Source organism: Schistocerca americana, chromosome 1 (assembly GCF_021461395.2).
Source record: "Schistocerca americana isolate TAMUIC-IGC-003095 chromosome 1, iqSchAmer2.1, whole genome shotgun sequence".
NCBI lineage: Eukaryota > Metazoa > Arthropoda > Insecta > Orthoptera > Acrididae > Schistocerca > Schistocerca americana.
The window spans coordinates 305,339,476-305,352,875 of NC_060119.1; the positions used below are offsets into that span (position 1 = coordinate 305,339,476).

Genomic DNA, 13,400 nt, shown 5'->3' on the forward strand with positions numbered 1-13,400 from the left:
TGCCATTTTTATCCGTTTAATAGCTAACGCTCACTTGCTGCAGACAAGTTACTGCCGCTGAGTTGTTTGTTAAATGCAATTGCTTTTTCCTTCCTTATCATGCCACTGATTTGAATCCCTTTACTAGGTTATGGTATGAACCATATTAACAGCTAGGTCCAGTTCTTCATTCTCACGCTTTCACATAATCTTCAATTTTTCCAACTTACTCTCCATCTAGCTCCATCTTGATTGCATCCTGTTGAATAACAGCTTGCTTTGTGATATCATAAATAGTTGCTTGGCCAACACTATGCTCAGCAGTGATGTCTCTTTGTGAAGAACCTCAGTTTAATTTATCTAAAATTTCGAGTTTTGTTGATATTTAATGTAACATGTTTCCTTTTAGAAGCAATGATACTGAACTGTACAGAAAACCACCATTTCAAATACATACAGCATAGTCTAACATGGTAACTAGCTAACAACATTAATGTGCACAATAATTCATTGTTGTGCACATGATTTCAGATTGAATGTCTGGAGGCTGGATGGGGTCCAGATTACTGAGAGACCACATCACTGAGGGCCATATTAGTGAGAGTCTAGTGTACTGCATCTGTCTTACTGCCGATTGATCTGTCTTTGTATCTTCTGCCTTTAGATGTCATTGTCGTCACATTATGGAGTTCTGTTTTCACTACTTGTACTAGCGCAATTAGTTTCCTCCACTATCCACACTTTTACGTGGGCACAGAACAAGTGTAGTCAAGAAAACACAATATATGGGTCTCATTTACTTCACTTTTTTAGGTATAAGCCAAGCCCATTCCTGTTTTGCCAAAAGAAAGTAAACTGCAAGTTATTTGGCTTACAGATGTGAAAACAGACTTCAAAAAGGCCTAAACACAGTTACACATTTTAGTTAAATGATTTTAGCTCCGGTGGAGGCTCAGGCAGTTACCAACACTTTGGTACAGTGCGCAAGCAGCACGCATGCTCACAGATAGATGGCGATGCCACTGTGCCCGCTTGGTGCTGCACTCTGTGGTCAGACACAGAACTAATATGACTCCATGTTGGTGCACACAGCAGTTAACTGCCAGAGACAGCCAGTCAACACACGAAAAGTCAATATCTACGCCCTCCAATGAGGTAAACATGCACTGTTTGTTACTTATTGTCACTCTAATGTTTGTTAGCATTATTTATGAACCACAGGGTTCAGTAAATTTACTGTTGTAGAGGTACAAATATGCATTTGTGGCAGGTTCCTTAACAATCACATTCACTCTCACAATAACACACAGCTTCACTAGCAAACCAGTTTACAAGCATAAAACATAGTACTGTCTTATACCTGTGATCATTTTACTACATAGAAATGATTTTCTTCATGACATACTACGAAAACATATGTTGCAGGAGTGCACTTGGGACTCATCTGCACAAGTCGACACCTCAACTCACTTCTTCAATATTGGCTTTTCCGAATTACATTAATGGAAAATGTCACTGCAACACATCCTTCAATCCCATAATCCTGCTGCCCTCAATCTCTTCTAGCCCCTACACCGCACGCACTTATGCACCTGCCCCATGACACTAATTCCACTCATCTTGTACTCACATCCTTCTTTCTAAAGTCATTCTCTATTCCATTTCCATCTCTGAACACACACACACACACACACACACACACACACACACACACATTGTTTCCTGTAAACTACAAGAAAAAACACAAGTTTTTAATAAAGTACAAAATCATTTTGTCAAAAATAAAATTACAGCAATGTATTAACTCTTCTCTTCTACAACACAGTTGGGTACATTGGAACTATTTTTAAGGGAGGGAGCTATCACTTCTGCATTTTCACTGTCCGCTACAAATGCTGAATTTGAAGTTTTTAGTGTTGATTCATCAACTTTTTCATTTTTATTATACACTTCACTAATAGGTGATGAGTTATCCAATTCTGCATTTTGGTTACGAATGTCATAACTATGATATGGAAGAGTTAACAACCAGTTCAAAAAGCTGGAAAAAAGTTAAGGAAAAACAACAGATTTTTAAGCACATCAAATTTAGTATAGGTGCATTATCCAAAAAATATAAAATGTTTCTTGACTCTGCCTCTGTGATTACAGCCAAAATTTATTGAATAAAAATACGCAGATAAAATATACTGATGAACAAGTAAGGATATTGCACAGTTCATAAGGTGAAAGCGAAAATCTGCAAACTTAGCAGCTGTGGTCATATGGTTTGAAAATATTACACTTTTAACATTACGAAAGGTAAAAGATGCCCATTATGTCATTGGTTATTACAACCTACTGGCAAGAGTACAATGATGACAAGGGCAATACAAACTGTCATTAAGGAACAAGCCAATTATGATGCAAAGATTTGGTTGATGCTGGAGGAGGAGACATACCAAAAATTATCACGGGGTCCAACATCCACAATAATGAGGAATACAGTAGTCACTAGAAAAGTGTGTCATCAAAAATTTCATCCCTCAGGCACCTCAACCACACAAATTTCATGGCATTCCTAAACTTCATAACAAGAACATATTCTTACAGCCTATCATGACCAACATGCAGACTCACAAAAAGTCTCATGAAACTTCTCACTCTGCATGTTGGTCACTGTGCGCACCACATCAAGACTATGATGACTTCATCAACTGAATTAAATGCCTGTATCTAAGAGAAGAAGATATGGTTATCAGTTTTGATGTGGTCTCACTATTCACACACATTCTCATCAAAGACTCTATACCTCTGCTCTCCCAGTTATTTGATGATATTGTTAAGGTGTGTCCACATGATACCTTTTTTGTGTTTAACTTTGTGCACACACATAAATTTCTAACAGTGCAACTATGCATTTGCATTTGTGTATGTGTAATTTCTTGGAAATGGAGGCCAAGTGTAAAGCACATTGCTACCTGCCTTCGATCGGATTCTTTGCACTTTTTAGCAGATGACAAGGAGTCGAGGCCCATGTGCATTTGTGTAAAGTGTTGAGGTTATGCTGAGATGCAAATTATGCACAGTAATGTCTGTTGACCCCAAAGGAAGCTCACTTAAGTGTATGGAGTGCCCCTTCTGAAGATTATTTCAATAAAAATTCGAGATCTGTAGCCCTGAGCATAAAGTATCATGTAAAAGGCCTCCAATCACATTTTTGTAAATAATAAGATACCATAAGTTTAGAAGTAGAAAAACTGAGAAGAATAAGCCAAAAATTTATAAAAAGTGTGGGCTATATGAATATAAAAGTGAGGGCCTATATGAAAACTATGGACTCATATTCATGCTATGGCAACTTAAAATCACAACTGGGGCACCCGACATCTGAACAAAAAAAATGATGGGGTACGTTTAGCTCCTCAAAAAACTACTAAAGATTGAAATAATGTACACTGATGATGAAAAAAATACAAATTCCCAAATGTGCCGAGTGCAAGGATGTTAATCTACACATCGTCTTTCATGATTAACATTCTGTATGCAAATAAAATACAAATGCTGCATTGACAATTAATTAACCTTCTATACTTCTTAGTTTCAAGAATAATCACTGAAATGCTTTGTTTTGAAATGAGGAATAAATAATTGAAACTGGTATATACGTTGCTACGTAGCTAACAAAAATTTATTGCTGGCCTTATCGCTGCAGTTTCCAAAGCAGAAAATCTAAAATCTTGCTGTGATCGCCTTTGAAATTTGCAAACAAGATATTGTCATCATTTCATATTTCTTTAACTACAGTTGCCTTTGTGTTTTCTTTTTTTTGTCGCTTTTTCATCACAATAAACGAAGCAGAAGCTCCCAAGTGAAGAAGGGAATTCACAGCAGACTGCTTGCACAATGAGGCAATGTGTGGATATAAGAACGCATATGTGTACATGTGTTCTTCCCACAAACTTTTGTGCATGGTCTTTTATTCCTGTGCATCTGCAATTATGCATGTGTGAACATACTTTATGGATTTATTTAAGCACTGGAGACTATTTCAACTACACAGATGGCATTGTGATGGAAACCTGTTTATGGGGTACTTTGACAACTTGCACTGGATATGGCTCCTGCAAAGCCTAATTAATTACTTTTATCATTATCTTGGCAAAACATTCATTATCTGGCCTCATGGATAAGAAAAGCTGCGAGAATCGTTGGACTGCAACAACAACATCCATGACAACATCAAGTTCATGATGGAGGTGGAGACAGATGGTGCCTTACTCTTCCCATAAACCTTCAATGTCACACTATAATATTATTAGCTATTTAAGCATTATAAGAAGAATAATATAACTAAAATAAACAAATTTAGAAATAAGATAGCCCAAATCAGAAACTAAACCACCTCAGTAACTGTTAAAAACTTTTTAAATAACAAGGTAAAGCAATTATATGAGGAATAGGAAAAATTAATCATGATAAAAATCCTTCCAAAACTCACCACACAATCTACATGCTACCAGGTACCACCACCCCTCACAAAAACATTCTTTTCTGGGCAACTTGGTGACTTCAACAACTGAAAGATTTCGTGACCCATCTCTCCATAAACACACCAGCAGAATGTCACTGAAAAGGACATGAAAAGCCTGTGCTTTTGCCATTCTGTGGCTCAGTAACAGGAAAGATTAGCTGACTCCTAAAGAGCCATAACATCAATTTGGACTTCAGGCCTCCAGCAAAAAGTTCAGCAACTTATGAGGCCCATGAAAGATGATGCAGGGCCAAGAACACAGGAGTATATAAAATCCCATGTATGTGTGGGGACACATTTATGTTTGGCAGCTTGGGTATACTACTTGACAGCATCTTACAACATGAGAGTCATCTCCGCCTATAGTATCCTGAAATATCAATGGTAGCAAAGCATGCTCTGGAAGACAGACCCCAAACTGCATTCGATGGAACAACTGTTATTAAACATACTAATGGTTTCTGGATTACTGAAATAAAAGAAGGGACTGAGATAAAAATTTATCATGACACGCTCAATAAAGAAGGCAGCCTACAGCTAAGCACAGCTTGGGACCCAGCCATCAGAATGTTTGAGCGGACATTGTGCGTTATCAATGAAAATATTACTACGTATGGGCCTGGACTGAGCACCAGTGGTGTCACATGAAGCAGAGCGAGTACATGAGGATGGTAGCAGCAATTACATGGCAGTCACCACTTGACAAAGGTTAGGAAGCACTCAGCTGAAATCTCATGGATTTTAAGCCATTCAGACCCAATGGCTACAATTGTGTACATTAATATTTAGTGTGTATTAGCTGCAACAGAAATATTTTTCCTCAATGGAAAACTCATGTACTCATCTGTGAATGTTTAATCTTTTCATCATGCACATATGCTTCCACATTTTGGGCATCTCTGTAAAAATATCAAGTGTATGTAGCAGTGCACAGCAGCCTGTGACCACCAGAATTCACAGAAGTTGTTGGTTAGTTATACTCCACTGTATGGTTGAATATTATTATTACTACTACTATTATTATTATTTTGCATGTAATTATTGAATTATCAATTATTTATTACAACAGTGAATTTTTCAAAATTGTTTATAAAAATAAGCCAACGGTAAAAAATATGTATTGAAAACAAATACATATATTAGTATAAATTATAAAGAAAAATTTTCCTTCCTCCTGGCAAAAAAAAAAGGAAGAATCAAATCTGAAACGGTTAAACCACTTGAAGCGGCTGGAAGCCCAAGAGAATTTTAGCACTATATATTGCTGTGAAAGACTGCATTCTTATATTGCATAACTAGTGAACCTGCCTATGCTTTGTAACTGCTAAATATGTAGAGGGATTGGATATATGCCCTGTGGGTAAGCTACTACAAACAGCATAGTGAATGCATTATTGTGGCCAAGATAGACACGAAGCCCACGCCTACCACAGTAGTACAAGTTTATATGCCAACTAACTCTGCAGATGACGAAGAGATTGATGAAATGTATGATGAGATAAAAGAAATTATTCAGATAGTGAAGGGAGATGAAAATTTAATAGTCATGGGTGGCTGGAATTCAATAGTAGGAAAGGGAAGAGAAGGAAATGTAGTGGTTGAATATGGAATGGGTGTAAGAAATGAAAGAGGAAGCCGTCAGGTAGAACTTTGAACAGAGCATAGCTTAATCATAGCTATAGAATCATGAAAGAAGGTTGTATACATGGAAGAGGCCTGGAGATACTAGAAGGTTTCAGATAGATTATATAATGGTACGACAATTTAGGAACCAGGTTTTAAATTGTAAGACATTTCCAGGGGCAGATATGGACTCTGACCACAATCTATTGGTTATGAACTGTAGATTAAAACTAAAGAAACTGCAAAAAGGTGGGAATTCAAGGAGATGGGACCTGGATAAACGGACAGAACCAGAGGTTGTAGAGAGTTTCAGGGAGAGCATAAGGGCGTGAGTGAGTGACAGGAATGGGGGAAAGAAATATTGAAGGCAGCAGAGGATGAAGAAGGCAAAAAGACGAGGGCTAGTAGAAATCCTTGGGTAACAGAAGAAATATTGATTTAATTGATGAAAGGAGAAAATATAAAAATTCAGTAAATGAAGCAGACAAAAAGTAATACAAACGTCTCCAAAATGAGATCAACAGGATGTGCAAAATGGCTAAGCAGGGATGGCTAGAGGACAAATGTAAGGATGTAGTAGTGTATCTCACTAGGGGTAAGATAGATACCGCCTACAGGAAAATTAAAGAGACGTTTGGAAAAAAGAGAACCACTTGTATGAATATCAAGAGCTCAGATGGAAACCCAGTGCTAAGCAAAGAAGGGAAAGCAGAAAGGTGGGAAGGAGAACATAGAGGGTCTATACAAGGCCAAGGGACAATATTATGGAAATAGAAGAGGATGTATATGAAGATGAAATGGGAGATATGATACTGCGTGATGAGTTTGACAGAGCACTGAAATATATAAGTTGAAACAAGGCCCCGGAGTAGACAACATTCCATTAGAACAACTGACAGCCTTGGGAGAGCCAGCCCTGACAAAACTTTACTATCTGCTGAGCAAGATGTTTGAGACAGGCGAAATACCCTCAGACTTCAAGAAGAATATAATAATTCCAATCCCAAAGAAAGCAGGTGTTGACACATGTGAAAATTACCGAACTATCAGTTTAATAAGTCATGGCTGCAAAATATTACAAACAAATGGAAAAACTGTTAGAAGGCGACCTCAGGGAAGATCAGTTTGGATTCCATAGAAATATTGGAACACGTGAGGCAATACTGAGCCTACGACTTATCTTGAAGATAGATTAAGGAAAGGTAAACCTATGTTTCTAGCATTTGTAGACTTAGAGAAAACTTTTGACAATGTTGACAGGGATACTCGCTTTCAAATTCTGAAGGTGGCAGGGGTCAAATACAGGGAGTGAAAGGCTCTTTACAATTTGTACAGAAACCAGGTGGCAGTTATAAGAGTCGAGGGGCATGAAAGGGAAGCAGTGGTTGGGAAGGGAGTGAGACAGGTTTGTAGCCTATCCCCGATGTTATTCAATCTGTATATTGAGCAAGCAGTAAAGGAAACAAAACAAAAATTCCAGAGTGGTATTAAAATCCATGGAGACTAAATAAAAACTTTGAGGTTTGCTGATGACATTGTAATTCTGTCAGAGACAGCCAAGGACTTAGAAGAACAGCTGAACAGAATGGACAGTGTCTTGAAAGGAGGATATAAGATGAACATCAACAAAAGCAAAATGAGGATAATGGAATGTAGTTGAATTAAGTCGGGGATGTAGATGAATTAAGTCGGGTGATGCTGAGGGTATTAGATTAGGAAATGAGACACTTAAAGAAGTAAATGAGTTTTGCTATTTGGGGAGCAAAATAGCTCATGATGGTCGAAGTAGAGAGAATATAAAATGTAGACTGGCAACGGCAAGGAAAGCGTTTCTGAAAAACAGAAATTTGTTAACAATGAGTATAGATTTAAGTGTCAGGAAGTCGTTTCAGAATGTATTTGTATGGAGTGTAGCCATGTGTGGAAGTGAAACATGGACAATAAATAGTTTGGACAAGAAAAGAATAGAAGCTTTCAAAATGTGGTGCTACAGAAGAATGCTGAAGATTAGATTGGTAGATCACGTAACTAATGAGGAGGCACTGAATAGAACTGGGTAAAACAGAAATTTATGGCACAACTTGACAAGAAGAAGGGATCGGTTGGTAGGAGATGTTCTGAGACATCAAAGGATCACCAATATGGTAATGGAGGGCAGCGTGGAAGGTAAAAATCACAGAGCAGACCAAGAGATGAATACACTAAGCAGATTCAGAAGGATGTGGGTTGCAGTAGGTACTGGGAGATGAAGAAGATTGCACAGGATAGAGTAGCATGGAGAGCTGCATCATACCTGTCTCTGGTCTGAAGACTACAACAACAACAACAACTACAACAAAAACAACTCCCCCTCTCTATGTCCATCTCCTCTTCCTCTCCTCTATCTGTCTCCACCTCCTTTTCCCTCATGTCTCTGCCCATCTCATTCTGCCCCTTCTCTATGTCCATTGTTAACCCTCTACCACCACCCCTGCTCCCCCTCCCCCCCTCCTTTAAGTCCATTTCCTGTTTCCCCATCTCACTTATCTTAAGCCTAGTTCATTGTTATAGCTAACGACACAGTGATTAGGAATCAAAGACGTTTAAAATAAATGGGTAAATCGGTTGAGATCATGAGAGACTTCTTCAGCTGCTTGATCTGTGAGGATACTCGCTTCAATGACAGTATTTTGCATAGTTAAATGAGTAGGATTACAAAGTTTTTAGACAATTCAGATTCCATAGCAGTATTCTAATCATAAGCCCACAGCCATAAATACAACTTTCCTGTTTCCTGTCAAAACCCACTGCTAGGAAGAAAACAAAACAGCACATAGTTGTGTATACAAATTTTGGTTGAAATTATATATAATGAGAAGGAAAATATATATGGGAGAAACAATTTATCCAATGGTTTAAATGCCCAGTTATTGTAGTCAGAACTGACTGCAAGAAAGAAAATGAAACTGTAAATTTTTACGACACAGTATTTTCATCCTTGCAGTTGGTCCTGATAGAATACCTGCACACTGTTGTTTAAAAAAATATATGCTATGTCCATCCAAATGTTTATTAAAGTATTGTGTAAAAATATGGAGTAAATCAGTAAAGAACTTTTTGAGATATTTACTAACAACTTTTGCCAATTACATCCCATACATATATTTATAAACCATATATATAACATGTAGTCTATGTCCATCTGAATATTTATTCGAGTATTGTGTAAAAACTGGAAACAAATCAGCCCAGAATATTTCGAAAATCTTGCTAGTAGCTTTGCCACATATGTTTGGCTGTATGTCGATTAGAATAATGTCTAAAAATTGGAAGTAGATCAGTCAAGAACTTTTCAAACTTTATGCCTAATAACATTGCCCTTTTACACAGTGTGTGTGTCTATTTATATACACAAACACACTTAAATAACAAATACATTTAAAATAAGTAGCTTATATTTGTACAAAGGTTTATAAGAATATCGAGTAAAAAACTGAATTAAATTGGTCCAGAATTTTTCAAGAATTTTATTACCAACTTTGCCCCTTTATAAATACAATCAACTCTCGACTATCCATGGCCTATTTCTCCTTTTAAGCTGCTGAATATTTTTCTTTTACCAGAGAGTGGAGAAGGCAGTATTGATATGCAGAATCTGGCACTGATTTATGATGTGGGTTAAACTATAATATTCAGAAAAGAAAGACAAAACAATTCAATTTGTTAGCAGTTCTGACTCATCTACAGGTTTGTAAAAGCTGAAGGCTATAACAATGTTTACATCTGCAGAACTGGATAAAGCCATAATGGAATGGTTTCAACAGGAAACAGCAGAGAGCACACAAGAATCTGGCCCAATATGCACCAAAAGGTGCAGTTTTTCTTCAAAACCCAAGGGGTGGAAGGAGATTTTATTGCATCTTCTGGCTGGCTATCAAGCTTTAAACAGCATCATGGTATCTGGGAAATTGCCGTCCAAGGAGAAAAGTTAAACGCAGATATAAAGCTACTTCTGAATTTTGTAACGATTTCCAAGAGTTTATTCCGCAAGAAAATTTAGAGCTTGAGCAAATATAAAATGTGGATGAAACTGGGCTATTTAGGCAGCGTCTACCAACAAAGACTTCAGCTTTCGAGACAGAGCGTAATGCCCCTGATTACAAATCAAGTAAGAAAGAATAACTGTGGTGTGTTGTGCTAAAGGTACAGGACTACAAAAAGTTATGCTTGATATAATAGGTAAAGTTAAAAACCGCTATGTTTCAAAGGAAAAGGAATGCACAATTTACCTGTCCATTATTTTCACCAGAAAGGGGCCTGGGTGGACCACACAATATTTCAAAAATGGTTCCATAGCTCCTTCGAGCCACAGGTGCAAGAAAACTTAATGTTGAAGGGCCTAATTACAAGGGCTATACTGTTACTGGACGATACACCATCACATTCAAATGAACATGTTCTAAAATTGGATGACAGGATGATATTTGTAAAACATTTACCCTCTAATGGGATAGCCTTTATTCAGCTAGTGGATCAGTGTTCCTGCCGCCATGAAGAAAATTTATAGAGGAAATCTGTTACAGAACCTTATTGATAAAGGCAGCAATCTTCAAACATTTGGGAAACTACTGACTGTGCTAGATGCAATATATGAAGTGTCAAAGGCGTGACGTAACGTAAAACAATCAACCATAGCCAAGTCCTGAAAAACATTAATCCTAAAACTGATGAAGTCAGTGATTCCGACAGTGAGGAGGACATTAGCTGCTGTTTTAAAAAGTACTCCGGGGTGTGAAACCGCTAACAAATAAAATATTTCTGAATGGTTTGACATGGGCCACACAGAGCCTGGTCAGGAGATGTTGAGTGACGGTGCTATTGTTCTGCAAGTATATGGGAAATCTGAGGAGGTGAATGACAGAGACGAAGATGACAACATTCTTCTAATTCCAGAAACACTGATCAGTCATGCATTAACACTTCACTAGGCCAAAGGGTTATTGGATACCTGGAACAGCAGGATGATGTTACCCTATCTGACAAGTTGGTGTTGCTTAAAATGCATAGTGTGATATGTAAAAGACAAGCTACCTCACTGAAACAAAAATCAATTTGATTATTTTGTTTGAAAGTGGTGTAGTGTAATGTGAAATTGGCTTCCACTCTATTCTTTGTAAATACTGCATTTTCACACATAATACATTGAACAAAGTAGAATTTATTATACACGTTAGATAAGTAGTGTTAATTACAACAACTCTAATACATTACTGTGTACTTTAATTCTTCAATTACAGGTTATCCACAGATAACTGAGAGTACACTGTGCGTGTGGGTGGGGAGGACGGGGTTTCTTGGCAAGAAATAAAGAAATGCACTTTTCTGCATTTTTGGAAATTTAGCCCCATGGGGGTGAAATAGTGGGTGAAAAAAAATGTATTTCAGTGTTTTTGGAAATTCAAACCTCTAAGGGGGTGCAATAGAGGATGAAACATTTTATGAAAATATTTCATTATAAAAGCATATTTAACACTAGAGCTATTAATATTTGAATTTGGCTTCTCAGTTAGAAAAGAAAGAAATATGTGTTTCACTGTATTTGTAAATTCAGAAATGTTTTATGAAAATATTTCATTATGAAGGCATTTTTAAAGCTAGATCTATTAGCATTTGAATTTGGCTTCTCGGTTAGAAATGAAAAAACATATGTTTCACTGTTTTGGAAACTGAGCCCCTAAGGGGGTGAAATATGGACATCACGCAGACCAAACTTTGAAGGACAGAAAATTTTAAATTTGGAGACTGTGATGATCATTCATTGTAGGCATCATTAAAGAAGTGCTTGTCCAAAATTCCACTCCTAAGGGGCATAAATAGAGGATGAAAAGTTTTATGAAATTATTTCATTATCAAAGCATTTTCAAAGCTAAATCTACGAAAATTTATATTTGGGTTCTACGTTAGAGGAATTAAACCACCAAGGGGGTGAAATAGAGGATCAAAATGTTTTAAGAAAATATTTTGTTATATTGGGGAAGAAGAAGAAGCTAAATGTATGAAAATTGGTATTTCACTTCTCAGTTACATATAAAGAAATATATGGAAGGAGAGGCACACTGCAATCAGTCGCAGCCCCATAGTTTTTATTACTCTTGCCTATACACCAATAAGATAGAATGGCAACACGTACTGCTGTAAGTTTGTTGGATCATAACTCAATTGCAGTGAAGATGGCTACTTATAGCCAAAGTTCAGATTGCCAGAGTAATAAAAGCTAATGAGATTGTGACTGATTGCTGTGAGCCTCTCGTTCCTTACAGTCTATGGTCATTGTCCACAACAGTCCCTTATGGAATCAAAGATGGTGAAGAAATATGTGTTAGGGGATGAAAGTTTCTATGGAAATGTCACTACAAGAATATAAGAGGCATATGTTGTTACAGAGACTGTAGTCTAATACACACTGTACCGTACAGCAATAGTTACAGTATGCATGGTGGTACCGTTTCTCAAACGTCATAACCTAGTGCCCTCTCCTACCACAACAATTGGTAATGTTGGATCCGATTCACTTCTCTTGTTGACATACCTTGTAGGGGACGTGATACAAGATTGTACATATTGGTTCCATATTCAAATCAAGAACTTGCTGATGGAAAGGCAAATGGCAACGGGTAGCGGGCAGCAAGGTTGTATCAACAGAGCTATCCCCGCTGACATTTAATCACAGCATTCAATGTTAGCAACAGCCTGAGACAGGCTTGTCTCAGGAAGCAGGAAATCATGAAGGAGGTACCTGAAGCGTTTGAGCACCAGGCTTGAAGGAAAATGTGATTAACACTGTGGAAGGCAACTATCACGTACCAGGCAATTGGCCCGCCAATAAAGGATAACATCCTCCATGACAACTGTTACTACCCTTATCACTTACAGTGTGTGCAGGGCGTACTAGTGACAGACTTTTCACATCGGGAGCAGTTCTGTCACTGGTTTCTTCACCAGGCAACCATGATTCCTGGATTTGTGTCACCCATTCTATTCACAGCTGAGGCCACCTTTACACAGAGTGGTATTTTCAACTTTAATAACTGTCATTTGTGGGATGGTATGTAGAACCCCATGTTACGGTGACAGTGATCCATCAGCATCAGTGCAGCCAGAATGTGTGGGCCAGCATAATTGGTGACCACATTTTGGAATCAGTCTCCCTTCCATATCTCCTAACAGGCAGGAACTATCGGTGTTTCTTGCGGATGGCTTTGCCTTCCCTCCTGGAAGAAGTGCCACTGATGATTCAAAGGGTTAT

The 13,400-nt window shown here is 37.7% G+C and overlaps 1 protein-coding gene across 2 annotated transcripts in view; it reads right to left on the reverse strand.

Annotated features, from left to right (window-relative positions):
• Positions 1 to 1,727: 1,727 nt before the first annotated feature.
• LOC124595797 (tRNA pseudouridine synthase A) overlaps positions 1,728 to 13,400 on the reverse strand; it is a 117,158-nt gene continuing 105,485 nt past the window's right edge. For both annotated transcript variants that reach the window (XM_047134689.1, XM_047134698.1), the window contains exon 7: positions 1,728 to 2,020. In XM_047134689.1, coding sequence (XP_046990645.1) covers positions 1,780 to 2,020 — 241 coding nt within the window. In that variant the 3' untranslated portion in view covers positions 1,728 to 1,779. The remainder of the gene's footprint in view (positions 2,021 to 13,400) is intronic.